This window comes from Carettochelys insculpta, chromosome 19 (genome assembly GCF_033958435.1).
Source record: "Carettochelys insculpta isolate YL-2023 chromosome 19, ASM3395843v1, whole genome shotgun sequence".
Classification (NCBI taxonomy): Eukaryota; Metazoa; Chordata; order Testudines; family Carettochelyidae; genus Carettochelys; species Carettochelys insculpta.
The window spans coordinates 25,017,270-25,040,860 of NC_134155.1; the positions used below are offsets into that span (position 1 = coordinate 25,017,270).

A 23,591-nucleotide genomic window follows, 5' to 3' on the forward strand; every position below is an offset into this window, starting at 1 on the left:
CCTCCCTCGCTCCCCTCGCATGCTTTAAGCTCTGCACACAACGCCCAAGAAGTGCCATGTCACTGCCCCACATGGGGCCCTTGTTTCTTGTCACATCCAACACATCCACCCTCCAGTCCAAGAGACTAATCTCAGGTCACTTAGGTGTCTGGGCTCACAGTTTCATGCTTTTCCACACAGACGCTGTGTGTGAAACACCCTTCCCATAACTGAACCACAAGAGTCCACCTGACTCATTCAAGCCCCTCCTTCAGACCCACTTTTGCTGTGACACCTACACAAATGCGGCCAACTCAGCCCCAATTACCTAACTAAAGCACATATTCCTGTTGGTCGAGCCTCTTGCAGCTTTGTGTCCAACTCAGCATGTCCCCTCCACAGGGCAGGGCCCTTGGTCTGATTTCAGGCAAAAGCAGCTCTGGACATCCTTCGTCTGAGCACCCTTTTGTCACGTGTTTGGGCAGCAGCAGGTGGGAGGAGGTTGGGTGGAAGAAATAAGTGGGAGTGAATTTACTCAGTTTTGTAGAAAGCGTGCGGTTTTGTGAAAATAGATTTTATTATAATAAAATTTGATTTTAAATATAAACATACTGTACCACCAACCCCAGGGCCGTGGCTGAGTGGCATTCAGATCCCAAACAGAACGGCCTTGCTCAAAACACACGCCCACCTGAAACATGCAAAGGAAGAAACGCTACCGGAAAAGGCCAACACCATGTGTACCAGAACTCTCCTGGGCTTTAGAAAGGGCTGCATTCTCAATGCACGGAACACAGTGTCTCATATGACAATAGCTGCAAACTCTCTGGTGGGGTTTTGCTCCCAGCTGTGCCTTCCAGACACACACGCAGTCAGGAGCACACAAACGTTGAAACGAGCGAGTCAAAATAATGACATAAGCAGACAGGCCAAACAAGGCGTAAGCCCCAGTCAATGGCAATTGCCATGCCCTGACGGTAAAGGCCAGGCATGTTAGTCCAGCACACTCCTGCGAAACCCTTCCAGCAGCCCTGGCAAGAGGCAAAGCTATTTAACGTGTCCCCTAATGAAGCCTGCCTGGGGGCATTGACTCCAGGGCTGTTGGAACGGGGAGCTGGGGCGGAACTAGTGCCCGCACAATGGGGACACTGTGGTAGTGCTGCCCTGTGCAACTTGTTTGTTCCGGGGGAAAGAGGAGGCAAAGGTAAGATGCCATGGAACCTAGGATCTGACTAGGGAGCTGGGCGCAGAAATGGGCCTGGAAATTGGCAAGTGCCCCATGGACCCTCCATCCCCGCCAGGAGCTGGCTGACTGTTCTCCACCAAATCTCAGTACCGCCCCTCCCCGCTTCTCACTCTTACAGCTGAGGCAAGAAGAGGCTCCTAGGCACAGCGGCCTGTTTATTGTATGAACGTTTAACTCCTCAGCCCAGAGGCAACAGAACGGCATTCCAGGGAGCAGATCGAGGGCAAACGGTCATTTTGGGAAATGCAGGGGTCCCCAGTGGCATGATCTGACCAGAGCAGAGACCTGCCAGGGCACAGGCATCAAAGGAGTCGGTCGTACACAAGGAAGTGCTTCCGAAGGAGTCACGGCCATAGCAGGAAGAGCCAGTCGGCTACGTGACAGCCAGAATCCCAGCTTTCAAATTAAACTATTTACATGGAGCTGGTGCTGTTGAGAGCTGGTTGGGTCTGTGCACGGTACTGCCCACACCTTAGCCCTAAGGCCCCTTTCCAGGGTACCTGCACCCCCTTTCTGCGGTATTGCTTCCTAGCTCCCAGGCCCTTTCTGCGGTATATGCACCCTCACCCCCATTCTGCGGTACCTACATCCTACCCAAGAGGCCCCTTTCTTGGATACCCACACCCTAGCCCAAGGCCTCTTTCCAGGGTACCAGTACCTTAGCCCTGAGGCCCCTTTTTGGGGCACCCACATGCTAGCTTGCAGGCCCCTTGCTGGGGTACCTGAGCAGTAGCTCCCAGAGCCCTTTCGACATTGCCCCAGCCGCAGGAGGCACAGGTGCTGCCCGGACTCTCGCTACACGGAGAGTGCAGCCCCGCAGCAGCAGGGGTTTAGGTGAGGATGAGGTGAAGGAGGCCTTGGATTGGCACCATTGCAAGTCTGTAATAATCAAAGTTCACTTTTCTGTATTGCACGACTTTGCAACGGTCCTTTTGGTGCAGAGGGCGTCACCTCGTGATCCTTGTCTGGGCTCCCCGAACAGGCCTACATGGAGATCAGCAGCAGCCTTCTCTAGTTCTTCTTGCTGGGCCCTAGTTTCTTCAAGAGCCTTTTCCCTTTGCAGAAGAAGCTTTTCTTCTTTTTACTCTGTGTGGACAGTTCACTTGATTCAAGAGTCTCTGGCGATGGCTGGTCTGGACTTGGGTGACATGTGACACTGCAGGAAGGTGGCACTTCAGGACCATCAAGCAAGGGGTCCCGCTGTTCACCAGGCCCATATGAATGCCGCTAACCAGGAAAAGAGAGAAAAGAGTTGAGGCATTCTGTCCCTTGCGGGAGCACCTGGTATCCGCCAGGTTCCTCAATTACATATAACGGTGAGTTTGCAGAGAAGGCATGTCAGATAAGGTACTGGAGAAACGTTCTCATCTAGTGAAAGTCACTGACCTATCTAAAGAGAGCAGAAATGGAGCACTTTAAAGACTAACAAAATGATTTATTCAGTGATGAGCTTTCATGGAACAGACCCACTTCATCAGGTCAATGGCATTTCCATACAGACTATAGAGATGTCAGTCTGTACCAGAAATGCTATAGATCCGATGAAGTGGGTCTGTCCCACAGAACTCACCACTGAATAAATCATTCTGTTAGCCTTTAAAGTGCTACATTTCTGCTGTTTTGTTTCCTTAGAATACAGACTAAGATGGCTACCTCTCTGTTACTGTCTAAAGATGTACATTGTCAGTGCATATGAAGTTATGAGTGTGTTGTATGGAAACAGAAAAGAAGTCCAGTAGCACTTTAAAGGCTAAGAAAATAATTTATTAGGTGACGAGCTTTCGTGGGACAGATGGGTCTGTCCCATGAAAGCTCATCACCTAATAAATTATTTTGTTAGTCTTTAAAGTGCTACTGGATTGCTTTTTTGTTTTGATGGTATATAGACTATTACGGCTATATTTCTGTGTAGTATGGGTGTCAGTAAAAGGTGCTGTAAATTGGGGGTGTCAGACAGACATGAGCTCCCCAGAGACAACAGCCAGGAAAGTAACCAACGCCTGGGAGGGTGTCCAACAACTATCAACAGCCATTATCCAGCAAGAGAATGACAATTCAGTGCCTTCATCTGCATGAGGCCACCCCAGACAAAATGCCTGACCTCGCCTGGGGACTCAGCTATGTCCACCAGATGTCAGTGGTGACACCTGTGTACTGTGAACTGCAAAAACCAGTAGGATAAGAAAAACAGCCTCATTCAGAGATTGTCCAGTCTAATAGGGCAGAATGGTCAGACTTCATGCTTACATTGTATTTTCTTTTGGCAACCACTCTGGTTTTTTGCCTGTCACTTATAATCACTGAAAATCTATCTCCCGTGTTCAGTAATTTCACTGAACGTTTTATCTAAACCAGTGAGCTTGCCTGAAGCTCTTGGTAATTCTGTTCAGGTTTACAAAGGCTGGCATATGTCAACTTTCCACTGATGAAGAGGAAAAACAAATCATACATTTGCAGTGTTGTGATACAAGGCTGGGAGCTGGGAGGGACCTGGCTGGTGCCTGCCTCTCTGAGATTTATGGGTGGCTCTGGGAGCATTCATGCAAACTAGCTGGGTTTGGGGCTCCACACGCAGCTGTGCTGAGTGATAACCACACCTAGAGGGGGTTGCTGCTTGCCACTAGTAAAACACGGTGAGAGACTGGCCAAGCTTGAGTGTTAGGCGTGCACAGCTGTCCTAGAGCCTCATAGATTCATAGAATGCTAGGACTGGAAGGGACCTTGAGAGGTCATCAAGTCCAGCCCCCTGCCCTCATGGCAGGACCAAGTACTGTCTAGACCGTCCCTGATAGACATTTATCTAAACTGTTCTTAAATATCTCCAGTGATGGAGATTCCACAACCTCCCTTGGCAATTTATTCCACTGTTTGACCACCCGAACGGTTAGGAACTTTTTCCTAACGTCCATCCTAAACCTCCCTTGCTGCAGTTTAAGCCCATTGCTTCTGGTTCTATCCTCAGAGGCTTGTTCAGAGAAGAACAAGTTTTCTCCCTCCTGCTTATGACACCCTTTTAGATACCTGAAAACCGCTATCATGTGCCCCCTTAATCTTCTTTTTTCCAAACTAAGCAAGCCCATTTCTTTCAGCCTTTTTTCATAGGTCACATTCTCTAGACCTTTGATTATTTTTGTCGCTCTTTTCTGGACCCTCTCCAATTTCTCCACATCTTTCTTGAAATGCGGTGCCCAGAACTGGCCTCAATACTCCAGCTGAGGCCTAACCAGCACAGAGTAGAGCGGAAGAATGACTTCTCCTGTCTTGTTCACAACACACCTGATAATGCAGCCCAGAATCGTGTTTGCTTTTTTTGCAACAGCATCACACTGTTGACTTGTATTTAATTTGTGGTCCACTATAACCCCTAGATCCCTTTCTGCCATACTCCTTCCTAGACAGTCGCTTCCCATTCTGTATGTGTGAAACTGATTGTGCCTTCCTAAGTGGAATACTTTGCATTTGTCTTTATTAACCTTCATCCTGTTTACCTCAAACCATTCGTCCAGATCATTTTGAATTTTGACCCTATCCTCCGAAGCAGTTGCAACCCCTCCTAGCTCAGACCACACTCAGGGACTCCCTAACACTGGGCTACAGAATAAGAATATGCCACTGGTTCCAAAGTGGCAGAACCCAGCAGAGGGGTCAGCTGGAGACAATGCAGGCCCTCTGCCTTTGGGTGACAGGAGCACAGGGTTGTGGGTAGGGTGGTGGGATGGAGGCCTTCCAAGCTGGACCCTAAAGATACCAGAGTGGAACTGGGCTGACTGCTTGAGGGGGTCAGCCTGTGGGCTACTCGCTAGATATTTGGGGACCAAGGGCAAATTGGTTGGCCAAATATGTGCAACAGCTAGAATGCTCCTCAAACCCGAAGTCTGAGCTGTTTCAGGGCCTCACCGCACCTATCACAACTTAGGGGCAGTATGCATATGATTTAACTGGCAGGGAGGAGTTAATCATGGACTTGGACGCAATGGGATTGTTGGAGCAAGTGACCATAGAGTAAGAGAGTTTCCAGCAGAAAGAAATGGGCGAGGAGCGAGCAATCGCACAGAGGTGGCAACTTCATCCAGGCCAGTTGGGTGCGTAGCCCCCACCACAATGGGGCTCAGTCGTCTGGGCATTGCTCAAGCCCATGCAGCAGTGAGGCAGCAGGTCCTCAAAGCATCGTCTTGCCTGGAGGCTTCTCCCACCCTTTAACAAGTGACCGAACATTTCCCCCAAACATTCAAGCTGCTCCGGTGTGATCAAATCCCCCAGTGCAGAGCTCTGCCGGGCTGCAGGATGGGTTGAAGCTGCATGCTGACCCTCCGCTCCAGGCCTGGGGGCAGCTTTGGAGTTGTGTGTCTTTGCCTTGCACAGCAGTTGGAAGCCCTTTTACAGGGAGATGGTAAGAACAGTTTCTGTCCCAACAGTCCCCTGAGCTGGTCAGCTGCCCCGTCATCTTACCTGATTCTCTGCACACGTGTCTTTGTCATTCAGATGAAGCTCCCGGGTCACTCCTCCATCCAGAGAGACAGCTGCCAGGAAGTTAGATGGGACAAGGCCTCTCTGTGTGTTTAACTCCCCCTGCAAGGCCAATGGAGCAGTTCTTAGCTACACAACTAAGACGGGAGAAACAAAGCAGACCAGCCCACTGTCCAGGGCTGGCCAGACTGCAGCCGGAGGCTATACCCAGCTAAGGGCTTTGTGGAAGGTGGCTTGCCTTGCTCCTACTGGCCATGCAGCCTAGAGGGCAGAGCCTGGCTTCTGTTGCTGACCCTAGCCTGATGGATGACTTTAGGCAAGTCCTGCCCCCTCCCTGGGCCTCAGTTTCTCCAGATCTACATCAGGGATAATGGTCCGTTGTGCAGCACTCGGCGAACTAAGCCCTGAGGCTGTCTGTTCTGTGCCTGTGGAGTGCTGGCACAAGGGGGCTGTGGGCATATGAAGGGAGGGGGTGACAAGCACGACATGGGAGCCAGGGGGTGCTGTGATCAGCATTGTGCTGGGAGTGGCGTGGGCAGATCTGCCGATGCCCGTTCCACGCTCGCTACAAGGACACCTCAGCGTGAGGAGCAGACTAACAGGGCAAAGAATCAGAGGGGCAGCTGTGCTAGCAACGGGTAGCAAGGGGCAGTCCTGGGGCACCTTACAGACTAACAGGTTTATTGGCACACAAGCTTTCGTGGGCAAAGACCTGCTTCGGCAGATGCAAAGAATGGAGCCAGCCAGCCACCGACCGTCATGAAACCGCAGAGCACACTGATGCTGGGGAACCAGCAACTGCCTTTAGAGGAACAAAGGGGCATGACAAGGCAGTTCTGAAGGCAAGGAAGGAACAGACATGGCAGTAAGGACATGGCACTGCCTTGATGGTAGCACGGCCTGCAGTGGGGCTGGGGGGGATTCCCGACGACCGTGCATGTGCATTGATGCCTGCGTGGCATGTTAGGGACATGTCAAGAAAGGAACTGAAAGCCGGGAGGGTCTCTCCTGCTCTGGGTGCTGGGGAGAATGAGCGAATGAGCGAATGAATGAATGAATGAATGAATGAATGGCTTAAAGATAAAACGCAGGAAAACCCCAGCTCCAGAGGCACTTGCAGAACTGAGGTGGTTTCTGTGAGACCACGAAGGTCAGGCTTTGGCGGGTGAGGGACAGTCCCTGCTGACAACCCCCCACTATGTTCCCCAGTCTCCCCGATTTGGACGGTCAGTTGGCAGGAGCGCTCCCAGCTGCACGTCTCTCTGAGGCGCTGGACCCAGGACTTACGTAATAGAACCCATCATCGTCCATGGAGCCAAACACCGTGATAACGTCCCCTGCAGAGAAGGTCAGCTCGGCCTAACGGGAAGCACAGTTAGGACGTGGTTAGGGCTCTGGGAAGGAAGCGGTTAGACACAAGCAAGGCTCTTGTGTTGCCTTTCCCTAAGCTCTGCTGCACCCCTTTCCCACAATGCACTTCGTCTGTGAGGTAAAATACCCCGAGGCCTCAGGACTTGTGGCCAACTCCCAAAGGCGCTGTGGGAGTCAGGCTCCTTGTGAGGGAAGCAGGCCAGGTCCTGATGAGAGATCAAAGGAAACAGCTGGAAGAGGTCAACCTTCTGCCCAGAGATGTCTGAGTGCAGGGACCTGTCCTGAACGGAGCGTTTGGCAGGGCCGAATTCTGTCTCAAATACACAAGCAGAACTCCCCCTGACTTCAACAAAATGGCCCCTCACCCCTGTCGGCAAGGCCCTGGCTGGGAACGCCTGCCTACACCAATATCTAAAGACATCATACACAAACACTGAGGCAACCTCTGTGTGCTTGAGCCCGGCCGGTCACCAACGCCTGGGAACGCGCCAGGGGCTACCATTAATGCTGTTTTACAGGCCTGCCTTCCTCACTGTAGCTGCAGTCCAAATTGACCAGAGTAGACTGAATTTGGGTCTCAGGTGCTGATCGGGGAGGGGAGTCTCTGCTGTCAGGCACTCTGCCCTGTTCTGTGGATAAAGTAAGACTTGTGTCTCCACAGATATTATTCCCAGACTTCCTCAAGCCCTCAGGAAAGGATGATGCCACGTGAAGCCACAGGGATCCAGGAGGGAGAGAGAATCAGAGATGTAAGCTTCAGGCACAAAGCGTCTTGTTCTGGTTACCTCCACATCTGCATTTGGAGAGCTCTCCCTAGGGTTGTAGTCAAAAGCAGCCACCATGGTCCTAGGTGTAATCAGGTCGGCCCCTGAGTCCGGCCTGCTGCATCCTGAGGGACAGAAATGAAACAGCCTGACAGTCCAGGATGAGACTCCAAATCAGAACAGTTTGTCCGGTATCGCTGAGGTGTTGGGTCTCCGCGGGCGCCTTAAGTTGGGGGAAGGACCCCTGTAGGGTGCAATGGGGCTCTGCAAAGGCAGCTTAGCTGGACCCAGTAAGAAGGTGCTGCTGGGTCTCACACTGCCTCCTACGTACATCTGGGATTCCCTTGTCGGCTCTGTGTCCTGTCCAGGGCCTGCTCTGTGCCGCCCTCCCATACTCCCCAGGAGTCTTCCCGACCAGCACCTACCACTTGCAGCCCGCCTGGGGAGATGAGGAACAGCAAAGCCATTTGGCTGGTGCGCAGCTGCTGCTCTGTTATTTTGCCTCCTAGTGGCAGAAGCTCAGGGGAAGGCTGAGGGGCTGCAAGGCAGGAGGAGGAGGAGCTGGTGCAGGCCAGCTGGGGAAAGCACTGGTCCCCAGCCATCTGTGAGCCAAGGGCTGCTGCCTTCCACAGACTGACCAGCGAGTTTCTGGCCCAGTTAGCACTTGCCGAACATGTTGACCCCATGCTGAGGGTTGGCCACTCAGACTGAAAGGTGTAAGAAGGGAAGAGGCTTAACTGCACCCACCCTCTCTGATTCCTGCTCCTCATCTGCAGAGGGACTGGCTGAAGGGGACCAGGGAGCCCTACCCCACAGGAACCATCTGCCTCTGGTTGCATTACAGAGCACAGCTAATGGTGGAAGCAGCCGTGTGACAGGACCTCTCTTGGTTGCATCTCCCTGACACCTTTCTCACCCTACGGGGGCGGCATTTTCCGGAGCTAGTCCCTCCTCGGTGCCCAGCACAGCCCCGGCCGCGAGAGGACAGGGCAGTGTTCCTGCTCAGAGTGGCCTTGAAATGTGGGCTCCTGTGCAGGCCGGGAAGGGGCCTTCCAGAGTCATTGGGATTGGGCCAAGTCAGCAGTGGTGGTGCCCCCATGCAGGCTCAGCCCTGGCTTGAGGGCAGGGCACAGAGCACCCCCTGCGAAGGCAATGGAGCTGGACACAGCAGAAGGAGCGTGCCCCAAGCTCTGCTACGCCTGTCAGTAGGTAAAAGCAGCGCTTGGACCTCCAGGAAGTGCACACGGGCCAGTCTCTGGCTGTTGGCTGCTGTGCTGTCCCCAGACCCTCATGGATCAAGCTCCCCGCTCGGAGTGCTGGCCAGGCAGTGGAGAGGCAGCGTAGAGCAGTGTCCTAGGTGGGGGCAGCCGCTCTGCTCTGCTGCTAGAGGAGGGATTTCTCCAGCCTCAGCCCTGCGCCCCCTGGGCCCATGTTCTCCTCCTTGGCAAGCAGCCCAACCCAGGCTCCTCTCTAGTGAACCCTGACGGCAGCCTCCACCCTCTGCTCGCCTCCACCAAGCCCCCCCGTCCACCCCATGGCGCACCCAGCTCTGCCTGCTCCCTCCTGACAAGGGAAACTGAAGCCTGTTCTACAGCCTGAGCTCAGCGCTAGGGGTCAGCCGGAACACGCAGACCCCACTCGCCGGTAGCAGGGTCCCTCTGGCAAGGTTCCCCACAGGGGAGGGAGAGAAACCTGTTCACATGGGCACTGCAGGGCTCTCACGGGGAAGTCGGGCAGCAGCTCACTGAGAGGTGCTGCTGCAAAGCAGCTACCTACTTGTAAGGGCCCCGTCCCTGAGGTATCCACACGTGGACGGAGCAGTTCTCACCTAGACGAGGCGTATGGTTTTCCTGTTCCTCCAGCTCCACTGTGGAAGAAAAGATTTCATGAGTCTGCTTTCAGCTCTCAGCTTGCCAACACCAGACACCTGACACACAACAACAAGACATTCCTCGTGAAGAGCCAAGACCAAACCACAGCCCAACAGACAAACCCCACCGCAAGCAAATCAGACCCCCTGCTCATGCGCCTCAAAGGCTAGGCCAGCAACAGCGACACTCGGGCCAGGGTCCCAGCATGGCATGATTACAAACGGCACTGAATGGGAAGGAAAAGTTGCTCTGTCCATTGGCTGCCAGTCTGAACATGTGGAAACTGCAAGCCGGAAGTCAACGCTCAACCCAGCTTGCAACCCCCACGTGCCACGATCGAATGCAAGCTGCAGGGGTGACAGACCTTTCTTGGTGCGCCTGGGTTTCGGAGGAGGGACGGTGAGGCGGCTTGGAGGTAGAGCAAATGCACCATTTCCTTAATAAAGTCCGGGGACAAAGCAAACAGACAGACAAGAGAACAGTGAGACGGTGAATGAAGGTGAGGGAGAGAGCAACAAGGCAGCATGGGAAGCAGACTCTGATACATGAAAGCCAGACCCCACAGGGGCTCACATACTGAGCAACCCACACACAGAGACATCTTATCTGTGCTCATCAAGAACACAACCGAGCAGGTCCCGCCTGGCCACCCCTCCCTGCCGGTCTCCGCATGGTATTTTTCAGCAATGTTATAGGAACAATAAAACCAAACCCTTGAGCAGAACTCCCCAAAAGAAGCAAATGTAAAGCTGCCGGTCTCAAACGAGCCACCCAGCCCACGTTAACCCTGCCCGGGGAGAACACGGCCCACTGTGCAGGTAGGTGATTGGAAGAGATTGGGCTGGAGGACTGGGAGAGAGCTGGGAATTTCAGGAGCTGGCATGAGAGGACATCCGGCTCCTTCTCCCACTTTTCTGATGGCCTCCTGAGCTCTGCAAGGGGGAAGATCCCCAGCAAGCCTGGGGAGAGGCAGTTCACCAGACCAGACCCTCAGGGGAAAAGCTCTTTCCTACTGACAAAGCTCCCTAGTGATGGTAACACTCTGGCTGCGTCTACACCTACAAACATAACTTCAACATTACTTACTTCGAAGTAAGCAACTTCCAAGCTGAGCGTCTACACACACCCTACTTCAAAGTCAAACTGCAAAGTAGGGCGCGACTCCGTTCCCAGAAATGGAGTAAGGACTTTGAAGTTGGGCTCCCTACTTTGAAGTAAGAGAAAAACGTGTGTAGACTCTCTGCTGGCTACTTTGAAATAGTGCCTAACTTCAAAGGTAACATCAAAGTTAGTCCCTAGTGTAGACACACCCTCTGAGTTCAATCTCTGCTGAGAAAGGGGCCAGAGATGGTTTGGGTCAGAGGCTGCAGAGGCTCCTGCAGTTCCTACATTTGGAATCAATGATTCAGAGATTCAAGGCTAAAAACTAGGACCTTTGGAAAATACCTGTTTGCCTTTGTCATTGGACACGGCAGCTCAGCCTGGGAAGACAGAGGAATACACTTCCCCTCTCCTCACAGAGCTCTGCCATGCTGGCCAGGGCTTCCCCACCCTGCTTTGGGCAGGGGGCTGGACTCGATGACCTCCTGAGGTCCCTTCCAGCCCTAGGATTCTATGATTCCCCCCAGTCCCCACCCACATTCAGCCGAGATCCCACAGCTCACAATGGCCCTGGCAGCTGTGCTAACGATCAGGGATTCTTGCCCTCGTAAGGCTCAGCTTCCTGCGGGTTAGATGCAGGAGGCAGACAGCCACCTGTGCTGCATAATCACTAAGGTCGCATGCCCCAGAGATTCACTGGCATGGAGCAAGAGTCCAAGCATCACCACTGATGGTCTTCTCCATGGCCATGGACGTGTGCTCCACAGTCATGTACAACCGGTGTGCCACCCAGAGGCACTAAGACTACGGACTAGCCTCGTGAAGTCTGCTCTGCAGCCTTCGTGAAGAGCCAGCTGGCTTTTGGCTCATGTTGTAGAGCCAAGTGTCTTTAGCCCCTAAGGTCGCACATTCAATCCCTCCTGCCTATGACCAGGGTCTATCAGCTCTACACCTGACCTAAGGCCGAGTCAAGCACCATTGCTATTCAGCAAGGAGCCCACCATGCTACACAGCAGCTGGCCCAGGGAAAGGGACTCAAGCAGAGCTCTCACAAAGCACACGCATCATTCAAAGCCGCCCAGAGCCAGCATCCTCCCCTCGTGCTCCTCCACGGGGAGGGAGCTCAGAACAATGCTGCAGTTTGGAAGGGCAGGGTTTGACATGAGCTACTGCAGCAGTTAGCACCTCAGGCCATGTGCACAGAGCCCATATTGCTCACTACAGCAACCGCACGGGGGGCTGGCAGCTGTCAGGAAGCACAGGCATTGCCCACATGCTCGCAGGCACCCAGAAGGCATGGGAGGGAGGTACAGTACCTACGCTTTCCGCGGATGAGGCTGTAAGAATGTAACCTTGCTTTAACAGCTCCATCTTCACTTCCTCACTCTCCACCTCAACCTCGGACACCATGTTACAAGGGATGTATCCTGCCCTTCCTGCGCACTCGCCTCGGTAAAACCCATCAGCGTCTTTGTCGCCACACACCTAGAAGAGGAGACACAGCATCTGCATCCATGTGCAGTGGGGAGCGGGAGATGTAAGGAAAGTGGGGGGTGCTCCGCAGGCTGTAAGGAAGGTGACAGCCACCAGTGCAATTGAATTCTGCATCCAAAGACCCCGGCCTCGGGGGCTGGGACATGGCAGGTCAGCAGCAACACAAAACAGAAGACCTCAGCTAGCTCCATTCTCACCTTCAGAACCTGCCCCTCCTTGAAAGGGAGCTCTTCCTCGGCTGCATCGGGGTTGGGAGACATAGAGATGGGGTCATAGTCAAAAAGGGCCACAAACAGCCTCACTCCCTCGTCTTGAACAACAGGCTCTGAAGCCGTGCCTGCAAGCAAGGGAACGAACATTAGCCCTGGGTTCTGGGCAGCTCGCAACCTAATCTGAGCATCTTCTGGAGAGAAGTTACTGGCCTCTCTTTCAGCAGCTCCAAACAGGCTGGTCGCTCTCCCTGTTCTGTGCACCCTTGCAGAGGGTAAATATCTCATGAGGCGCTAACAAACTCACCTGAACTGGAGACGTTAGAGGTCAAGGTTTGGCTTTTTCTCAAGGTCTTGTTCCCATTTGAAGTTGGAGTGGGCCCAACTGAGGAGCCAGGTAACCTCAGATCTTCATTACCAGATGCCTGCAATAGAAACCACTCGAGAGTTACTAATGGCTGTGCTTTGGGGCCTGCTTTGTGACTTAGCATGGACCCAGCTCCACCCTGCACCAGCGACAATAAGCACACCACACAAAGCAATGCGTTCAAATGCAATATTCCTCTTCCGGGACACCTCAGTGCTGAGAATTATGTGGCAAGCGCTGTGGAAAACTGAAGCAAATCAGCAGGAATGGGTGCTTTCCTTGGACACCACTAACTACTCCACTGTGGTTGTGAGGAGGAGTGGACAGCCGCATCAAGGGAAGCGGAAATGATCAGGGGTCATAATTAATTTACTACAAATTTTTGCTAGGATCCCCAAGGTCTTTGAACGTGGATTGTATCTTGGCCTAGCAGGGAGGACCTAGCTGAGGAAAGGAATACTGCATCCGTGATTCTTAGCAGCAGTGCAATGACTCTTCTCTGACCTCCTGCAGGACAAGCACAAGCAGAGAAGACAACACAAGCCTCAGAGCAGCACAGCTCATGACAAAGCAGCGTGCGGGCAGGCGGTTGATAGGGGTAGAAACCACTGTCACCACAAGATGCTGCCAAACCAGAAGAGGACAAGTCACCCTGACCCTGGTGCGCAACACTGCACTGTGCATCCTTTTGCAAGGGCTCTCCAGCGTCCTCCACCAGCCAGCTGGGCGGCCCTCTCCTTCCCAGCCTTGCTCCTCTGAGCTGCTTTTGCTCCTCAGCGCTTCCTTCTCTGGGGAAGGTACCTGTGGGTGGGGGCTTGGAGACCCAGCCCACACCACTCCCTTCTCGCCCTCGGACTCCTGCATCTGCTGCTGAGTTCTCCCCTCGGACCAGGCAGACTCAGACTGACTGGAGCAATCGCTCCACCCTTCGCAGCCAGTCTGGGACTCCTCCACGCTACCATCTGGCCATTCTCTGCTCCCGGGGCTGGAAGGGAAGCTCACATCCTGATCCTCCTCTGAGTCATATTCAATATTGATCTCGAGGCTCCGTGTGTTGAAGCCAGGACTTGTCAGTTCAGCCGGCTCTGCTAGATCTGAAGGCGATACGTCTCTGGGGGGTTTTCTAAAGGGGCCCGGTCTTGCAGGACTACAGATTTCTGACCCCTCCCTGCCACTAGCACTGCTTACTATATCCAGCTTCTCCTGGAGGCTCTGAGCTCTATACAAGCTGCCTCCTGCCAGGCGACTACAGTGCCCCTTGACATCACTCCATTTCTTCCTGCTCACTTCAGATAGAGCATGTGCCCTTTCTGGAGTGCTACCCTCTTTCTTTGTGCTTGGGCCTGCTGTGGGCTTCCTTCTACTCTCCTGGTAACCCCAGGTACTGCTTCCCCTCTTCTGAGTCCAGCTCAGCTCCAAATAGGCAGGGTTCTCATTGGCAGCATCTTTTCTGGCCTTCTGAAGGACGAGGGCCTCCTGGAGAGCTTGCACAGGAAGATTTTGGCAGGTGTTGTGACCATCTGTATCAGGAAACACGGGCGAGGCACTTATGGGGAGGAAAGTCCCCTTGGTTCCTGCATGGCACGGGCGGCTCGCCAGGAAGCAGGCTGGGGATTCTCTCTTCTCCATGTGAGCACACTCTTCTTCCTCCTCTTCCTCCTCTTCATCCTCTTCCTCTGTCAATTCAGGGATGCTAAATAACTTCTTGCTGCAGTTCTGTTGAAGTGGGCGCTCCAGAAGCCTCTCCAGAATTTCCTCATCGCTATCGGTGTCACAAGGGTCCAGCTGCCGCCCAGCCCCCGAAACAAGGCACCAAGGGGACAAGCAGAGAGAGAAAGAGGAAATAAACATTAACAAGGAAAGCTACAGCCATTTGAAACAGGACAATCCATGGCCAGGACTAGGACAGCACAACACGTTGGAGAGTGATTGCAATCTGCAGAGAAGAAAGGGAAGGAAGCAAACAGAGGAGGTGGTTTTTCAGGTGGAGGAAAACGATGAGATGACCTAGCAATGCAATGAGGCAGCAAGAAAGGCTGCCAAGTGCAGCTGCCCTCCCTTGCCAACTCTGCACAGATGGGTCTGGGGCAGCTGAGGCACTCAGGGCTGCAGGAGGGGACTGGCTGGGCTGGAGGCAGTCATGCTGTCTCCGGCTACGTCTACACGTGCAGCCAACATCGAAATAGTCTATTTCGATGAATAACGTCTACACGTCCTCCAGGGCCGGCAACGTCGATGTTCAACTTCGACGTTGCTCAGCCCAACATCGAAATAGGCGCAGCGAGGGAACGTCTACACGTCAAAGTAGCACACATCGAAATAGGGATGCCAGGCACAGCTGCAGACAGGGTCACAGGGCGGACTCAACAGCCAGCCGCTCCCTTAAAGGGCCCCTCCCAGACACACTTGCACTAAACAACACAAGATACACAGAGCTGACAACTGGTTGCAGACCCTGTGCCTGCAGCATAGATCCCCAGCTGCCGCAGAAGCAGCCAGAAGCCCTGGGCTAAGGGCTGCTGCCCACGGTGACCATAGAGCCGCGCAGGGGCTGGAGAGAGAGCATCTCTCAACCCCCCAGCTGATGGCCTCCATGGAGGACCCAGCAATTTCGACGTTGCAGGACGCGGATCGTCTACACGGTCCCTACTTCGACGTTGAACGTCGAAGTAGGGCGCTATTCCTATCTCCTCATGAGGTTAGCGACTTCGACGTCTCGCCGCCTAACGTCGAAGTTAACTTCGAAATAGCGCCCGACGCGTGTAGATGCGACGGGCGCTATTTCGAAGTTGGTGCCGCTACTTCGAAGTAGCGTGCACGTGTAGACGCAGCTTCCAGCTCATTCTGCATACAAAGGACCAGTAATTCACTTTATCCATAAGGACAGATGGACTGCTCCCCATAAGCTGCCTGACCCCATGAGCTCCTGCCTCCTCACCACTTTTCTGCATCCTTCCCCCTGCAGAGGAGCAGAACTAAGGGATCCTGTGCTACCAGAACAGAGGCGTGCAGGAGCTGCTACAGCAGGACACTCACAACGGCCCTGGAGCACCTGATCTGTAACTGTAGCCTGCCGGCAAACCTAAGTGAGCCCACAGAACTCCCTTAGCCAGGCGAGGCAAGCAGTGCCCTTACATCACACTGAAATGGATACCTATGATCCTGCAGAGCTGGTCTCTGTTCAGACATGCATTCAAGAACATTCACGTTGACCTGTTTGTGCGAATGTGGGGGAAATGTTACACTGCTGGTAATCCAGCCAAGTTTTAACCACTGATGCTAAGGGTGGGTTATGTCTTGCCTGTTACTATTTGCAGCAACAACATAAAATGTTCACACTGATACTAAGGGTTCATTTGCAAATGGTTTATAAAGGGTTGCTCAATGAGTCACATAGGCTACGTCTACACGTGCAGCCAACATCGAAATAGCTTATTTCGATGTTGCAACATCGAAATAGTCTATTTCGATGAATAACGTCTACACGTCCTCCAGGGCCAGCAATGTCGATGTTCAACTTCGACGTTGCTCAGCCCAACATCGGAATAGGCGCAGCGAGGGAACGTCTACACGTCAAAGTAGCACACATCGAAATAGGGATGCCAGGCACAGCTGCAGACAGGGTCACAGGGCGGACTCAACAGCAAGCCGCTCCCTGAAAGGGCCCCTCCCAGACACAGTTGCACTAAACAACACAAGATACACAGAGCTGACAACTGGTTGCAGACCCTGTGCCTGCAGCATAGATCCCCAGCTGCCGCAGAAGCAGCCAGAAGCCCTGGGCTAAGGGCTGCTGCCCACGGTGACCATAGAGCCGCGCAGGGGCTGGAGAGAGAGCATCTCTCAACCCCCCAGCTGATGGCCGCCATGGAGGACCCAGCAATTTCGACGTTGCGGGACGCGGATCGTCTACACGGTCCCTACTTCGACGTTGAACGTCGAAGTAGGGCGCTATTCCTATCTCCTCATGAGGTTAGCAACTTCGACGTCTCGCCGCCTAACGTCGAAGTTAACTTCGAAATAGCGCCCGACACGTGTAGACGCGACAGGCACTATTTCGAAGTTGGTGCCGCTACTTCGAAGTAGCGTGCACGTGTAGACGCAGCCATAGTCATTAAGCATGATACAGACATGAGCAGTCTATGGTACAGAAAGTTACACACACCGCAGCAGAAGGGAGTCTAGTTGGTTATAAGCAACCTGTTGACAACTGGACTCCATAACAACTGATCAGCCATTTATTAAAATGTGCTAGCACTCTGTAACCATGCTCATAAAGGGTGACCAATGGTTTACTTGCATACAAAATACATGCTTAATTTGAAAATACACAAATAACAGGTTTTAATAAAATAAAATGAGTTCTAAAAAGTTGTGTTAAGACTGTACCTAACACAGATGTAAGTAGCCATTAGCTTCGACACTGGAGTGAAATCAACAAAAGGCAACTTTGGTCTAAATATCTGGGGAGAAAATCCTCACAGTAAGACCTGTAAGACTATCATAAAATCTTTCCAGGGTCGTCTTAGAAGCTCAGCAACAAAAATCCTTCAGATATGCTTCAAAATAAACCCTAGGTAATATCAGAGAAATCAACTTGGTGCTTAACATATAAGCAGCACAACTATGGCTGCTTTTTCAGAGCCTAAAATACCCATGGCCACGAAGAGGAAAATCCACACCCATGCAAAGCTTCATCTTCTCACGGAAGTGAACCATCACCCAGCCCTGAAAGCTGGTTCTATCATGTTTCCTGTGAAAGTGGTTCTTTGTAGGACCCACGGTCTGACTCCAGCTGGCAGTAACGGCTGTGTGCCAGGAGCTGATTAGCTAATAGGAGAGGAAGTGTCTGTGCTTCCCCCAGCACCCTCAGTGCGTCCAAGTGTGTTGTGCAGCAGCCTGGCCCATCTCTTGGCCATCTGCAAAAGGACCGAGCTTTTTCTGCCACAGCACATGGTTGCTGCCTTGGCTCAGCTTCAGCTTCTCTCTGTTGACAGAGCAGCTCATGCCTCCAGCCAGACTAGGAACTCTCCCCATCTGGCATAAATACTAATTCCCAAATAAACAGACCTAAACTCAGCCCTTCTTCTTAGTGCAAAGACCTCCCTGAGCCTGGCCACCCCACATCTGCCAGGGTTCTCAGCAGGGCCTTCACACATCAGCTCTTGGTGTATCTGTACACTGCCACTAGGCAGTCATACAGCCAAAGGCCATTGGAAAGTCTGTGCTAACTTCCTTTACACACAGGCCATCAGCAACCACCCAGTTACCTCTGTATGTAGACCAGTAACTTGTGTTTGACTAAACCCTCCAGAGAGGTCCTCTGCCTACACTGGAAGATATTAAGACTCCCTCAGGAGTCTGTAACCACAAATAGAAATCTGTGTCTCTCTAAATTGAATTTGTCTGGTATCAACTTCCATTAACTCTTGTGCTGCCTTTCTCCATGGGATTAAATAGACCTTTCACCTCTCAGGCTTCTTTTGGATAAACTGAACTAATGGAGTTCCTTACGTCTCTCTCCAAGAGGCATCTTCACCAGCCTTTGAATCGTTTTTGTGGCTCTTTCCCACACCCCTCCAATTTTTCAGTGTCCTCTCTAACAGGTGGGCACCAGGACTGTATACACTGTTCTGGTACTGGTGGCAGCAGTGCCATATAAGCTGCGTCTACACGTGCACGCTACTTCGAAGTAGCGGCACCAACTTCGAAATAGCGCCCGTCGCGTCTACACGCGTCGGGCGCTATTTCGAAGTTAACTTCAACGTTAGGCGGCGAGACGTTGAAGTCGCTAACCTCATGAGGAGATAGGAATAGCGCCCTACTTCGACGTTCAACGTCGAAGTAGGGACCGTGTAGACGATCCGCGTCCCGCAACGTCGAAATTGCTGGGTCCTCCATGGCGGCCATCAGCTGGGGGGTTGAGAGATGCTCTCTCTCCAGCCCCTGCGGGGCTCTATGGTCACCGTGGGCAGCAGCCCTTAGCCCAGGGCTTCTGGCTGCTGCTGCGGCAGCTGGGGATCCATGCTGCAGGCACAGGGTCTGCAACCAGTTGTCAGCTCTGTGTATCTTGTGTTGTTTAGTGCAAGTGTGTCTGGGAGGGGCCCTTTAAGGGAGCGGCTGGCTGTTGAGTCCGCCCTGTGACCCTGTCTGCAGCTGTGCCTGGCATCCCTATTTCGATGTGTGCTACTTTGACGTGTAGACGTTCCCTCGCTGCGCCTATTTCGATGTTGGGCTGAGCAACGTCGAAGTTGAACATCGACGTTGCCGGCCCTGGAGGACGTGTAGACGTTATTCATCGAAATAGACTATTTCGATGTTGGCTGCACGTGTAGATGTAGCCACACAGAGGCAAAATACCCTCCTGCTACCAGGGCCTAGGTGAAGATGACCAGTCTGTAGGACCCTGGATTGTCCTTCTTCCCCTTTTTCAAGATGGGCACTACATTTGTACAACATTTGGCTTTTTTCCAATTGTCTGGAACTTCCCCCAATCACCACAAATTTGCAAGAATAATGGCCAACTCTCCCAGCATCCTTGGATTCATTCGATTTTGCCCGATGGGCTTGTGCCTGTCCAACTTTTCTTAACAGTCCTTAAGCTGTTCTTTCACTACTGGGAGCTGTTCACCTCCTCCCTACACTCTGCTGCCCAGTGCAGCAGTCTGGGATCTGACTTTCTCTGTGAAGACCAAAGACATTTCAAAGAACCATCATTTCTGCCCAAGGTAAATACTTTTTCTTTGTTGAGTAGCGTGTCACCGGGGTGCTCCACTGAGCTCTACTCACCACTGGACTGGACTTTGGAGTCAAGGAGAATCTGGGATACTACAGACCTGTCAACCTCACCTCAGACCTCAGAAAAATGATGGAGGGGATCATCACAGAATCCATTTTGTAGCATTTGGAAGAGAGAAAAGTGATCAGAAATAGTCAACATGAATTCACTAAAGGCAAATCATGCCTGACCAACCTTATTATCTTCTGTAATGAAGTAACTGGCCCTGTGGATACGGGGAAAGCAGTGGGTGTGATATACGTGGCTTTTAGCAAAGCTTTTGATATGGTGTTTAATAGTATTCCTGCTAGTAAGTTAAGGAAGTATGGATTGGATAAATGGACTGTAAGGTGTATGGCAAGCTGGTTATGTCATCGGGCTCGACGGGTTGTGATCAACAGCTAGATGTCTGGTTGGTGGTTGGTTTTAAGCGGAGTCCCTCAAGGGTTGGTCCTGAGGCCAATTTTGTTCAACATCTTCATTAATGACCTGGATGAGGAGATGGATTACACCCTCAGCGAATTTGCCGATGACACTAAGCGTGGGGGACAGATAGATATGTTGGAGGGTAGAGATAGGGTCCGGAGTGACCTAGCCAATTTGGAGGATGGGGCCAAGAGAAATCTGATGAGATTTAAAGGCAAAGGCACAAAACAAGCTGAAACTAGCTAGAGACATAAAGGGTAATAAGACAACATTCTATAAATATTTTAGAAGCAAGAGGAAGACCAAGGACAGGGCAGGCCCACTGCTCCTGGAGGAGGGAGAAACAATATCAGCAAACTTAGAAACAACAGAGGTGCTTAATGACTTCTTTGTTTCATTCTTCACCAAGAAGTCTGATGAAGGAATGCCTAACACAGTTCAGAGGAGTCTGAACAACCCCATCTTGACCGTACCAATAACATCTGCCTTGGCCAGAGTAGAGCTCTCTAACAGAGCAAAACTCAGGCCAGTTGCAAGCCTGATGCAACACAGGCATGCAGGCAAGGCTTGGGGCTCTCAGGCAGGGATGTTGTTACACAATCATGCACATTCAGCATGGTCCAGTATGATCACGCTTGGTGCACCAGGAATAGACTCGTATGTTTTTACTGAGAAGCAAAAAAGCAGATGCAGCCATAAAACGGTTGCCCAAGCATATAGTTTTGCAACAATTGCTAAGTAGCAGGGTGTACCCCAACTATGACCTTGCTTGGAATTCTATATACCAGATGTATATATACCAGATCTAGGTAATCATCTGTAGTTATTTTTAGAATGACCAAGTCAAGTATAAATATAGGCAAAAAAGAAATGATCATCGGAAGGGATCGGGTGAGGTGATGCCATAACCTCACACCTGTTCTTACTGGCAGATGCATTGTGGACGCTTCTGGGCATAGGAAAGGAAAGAGGTCATGACCTTCCATCTGACAAATGTATGTTTGCTAACAGTAGACCAGTGTATGATTTATAAAGCAAGTTCATGTACATTCAAATCATGAGAATAGAGTATCTTGTGTTGGTCGGTGTGTAAACACTACTATATTATCAGTAACACTATTATATCATCACTACCACTTATACCCTGTATTGAAATAAATTTATATAGCTCTGCATTATTTGCCTGTACTGTATTGTGTATTAATACAGTTATAGTGGAGTTCATCCCTGGTGTCTACTAGTTCCTCTTGAATCTAAAGCCTCAAACACATGACACACAGTGAATGCTAGTGGGAAGAAGGTAGGTTTAGAAGATAAAATAAAAAGGAACAAGTTAAAAATTGCTTAGAAAAGTTAAATATCTGCAAGTCACCAGGGCATGATGAAATGCATCCTAAAATACACAAGGAGTTGACAGAGTAAGTATCTGAGCCTTCAGCTATAATCTTTGAAAACTCATTGAAGTTGGGAGAGATTCCAGAAGACTGGAGGGCAAGTTTAGTGCCCATCTATAAGAAGAGAAATCAGAACAACCCAGGAAATTTTAGACTGCTCAGTTTAACTTTTGTGCCAGGAAAGAAAGTAGAGCAAGAAATTAAGGAATTCATCTGCAAACATCCAGAAGAACGTAAGGTGATAGCTAACAGCCAGCATGGATTTGTAAAGAACAAATCATGCCAAACCAATCTGATACCTTTCTTTGATAGGATAAAAAGTCCTGTGGATAAGGGAGAAGTAGTGGACGTGGTATACGTGGACTTTAGTAAGGCATTTGATACGGTCTCACATGATCTTCTTATCAATAAACTAGGCAAATGCAACTTGGATGGGGCTACTATAAAGTGAGTGCATAACAGGCTGGATAACTATTCTCAGAGAGTTGTGATTAATGGTTCACAGTCATGCTGGAAGGGCAAAACAAGGGGGGTTCTGCAAGGGTCTGCTTTGGGACCGGCTCTGTTCAATATCTTCATCAACAATTTAGATATTAGCAAAGAGAATATGTTTATTGAGTTTGCAGCTGGGAGGGGTTGCAACTGCTTTGGAGGATGGGGTCATAATTCAAAATGATCTGGACAAACTGGAGAAATGGTCTGAGGTAAATAGGATGAAGTTTAATGAAGACAAATGCAAAGTGCTCCACTTAGGAAGGAATAATCAGTTTCACACAGAATAGGAATCAACTCTGTAAGAAAGGAATACTGCAGGAAGGGATCTAGGGGTCATAGTGGATCACAAGCTAAATATGAGTCAACAATGTGGCACCGTTGCAAAAAAAGCAAACGTGATTCTCAGACAGATTAACGGGGGTGTTGTGACCAAGACAGGGGAAGTAATCCTTCCGATCTACTTTGTGCTGGTTAGGCCTCAAATGGAACACTGTGTCCAGTTCTGGGCACCACCTTTCAAGAAAGATGTGGAGAAGTTGGAGAAGCTCCAGAGAAGAGCAACAAGAATGATTAAAGGTCTAGAGACCTTGAGCTATGAGGAACGCCTGAAAGAACTGGGCTTGTTTAGCTTAAAAAAGAGAATAATGAGAGGGGACATGATAGGTTTACAAATACCTAAAAGAGAAGGAGGAGGGAGAAAAACCGTTCCCCTGGACCTCTGAGGACAGGACAAGAGGCAACGGGCTTAAACTGCAGCAAGGGAGGTTCAGGCTGGACATCAGGAAAAAGTTCCTAACTGTCAGGGTGGTCAAACACTGGAATAAATTGCCTGGGGAGGTCATGGAATCTCCATCGCTGGAGATATTTAAGAGCAGGTTAGATGGACCTCCATCAGGGATGGTCTAGATGATGCTTGGTCTTGTCATGAGCTCAGAGTACTGGCTTCAATGACCTCTCAAGGTGCCTTCCAGTTCTAGTGTTCTATGATTCTATGGTTAAGGAGAAGTGCAGAGTTCTGCACTTAGGACATAAAAATACCAAACCCTGCAACAGGTTGGAGACTGACTGGCTAAGCAGTAGCTCTGCAGAAAAGGACCTGGGCATTACAGCAGATATGAAGCTGGATATGAGTCAACAATGTGCTCTTGTAGCCAAGAAGGCTAACAGTACAGTGGACTGCATTAGCAGAAGCATTGCCAGCAGATCTAGGGAAGTGATTATTTATTCAACCCTGGTGAAGCCACATCTGGAATATTGTGTCGATTTCTGGAGCAGCCATTACAAAAAGGATGTGGATGCATTGGAGAGAGTCCAGTGGAGGGCAACAAAAATAATGAGGGGACTGGAGCTTATGACTTATGAGAGCCGTGTCTACACGTGCACGCTACTTCGAAGTACCGGCACTAACTTCGAAATAGCGCCCGTCACGGCTACACGCGTCGGGCGCTATTTCGAAGTTAACTTCGACGTTAGGCGGCGAGACATCGAAGTCGCTAACCCCATGAGGGGATAGGAATAGCGCCCTACTTCGACGTTGAACGTCGAAGTAGGGACCGTGTAGTCGTTGCGCATCCCGCAACTTCGAAATAGCGGGGTCCGCCATGGCGACCATCAGCTGAGGGGTTGAGA

General features: G+C 51.2%; 1 protein-coding gene across 10 annotated transcripts in view; it reads right to left on the bottom strand.

Annotated features, from left to right (window-relative positions):
• Positions 1-529: 529 nt before the first annotated feature.
• The window catches only part of TSPOAP1 (TSPO associated protein 1), a 115,575-nt gene continuing 92,513 nt past the window's right edge, over positions 530-23,591 (bottom strand). For 2 of the 10 annotated variants that reach the window (XM_075013669.1, XM_075013667.1), the window contains 10 exons: positions 13,527-14,654; positions 12,810-12,927; positions 12,491-12,630; positions 12,116-12,284; positions 10,063-10,134; positions 9,656-9,694; positions 7,849-7,952; positions 6,980-7,051; positions 5,675-5,794; positions 530-2,452 (listed from right to left, as the gene is read on the bottom strand). In XM_075013669.1, the coding sequence (XP_074869770.1) occupies positions 2,237-2,452; positions 5,675-5,794; positions 6,980-7,051; positions 7,849-7,952; positions 9,656-9,694; positions 10,063-10,134; positions 12,116-12,284; positions 12,491-12,630; positions 12,810-12,927; positions 13,527-14,654 (2,178 nt within the window). In that variant the 3' untranslated portion in view covers positions 530-2,236. Of the gene's footprint in view, positions 2,453-5,674; positions 5,795-6,979; positions 7,052-7,848; positions 7,953-9,603; positions 9,695-10,062; positions 10,135-12,115; positions 12,285-12,490; positions 12,631-12,809; positions 12,928-13,526; positions 14,655-23,591 lie in introns of those variants that run through there. The other 8 variants (XM_075013671.1, XM_075013670.1, XM_075013668.1 and 5 more) reach the window with 7 other exon arrangements.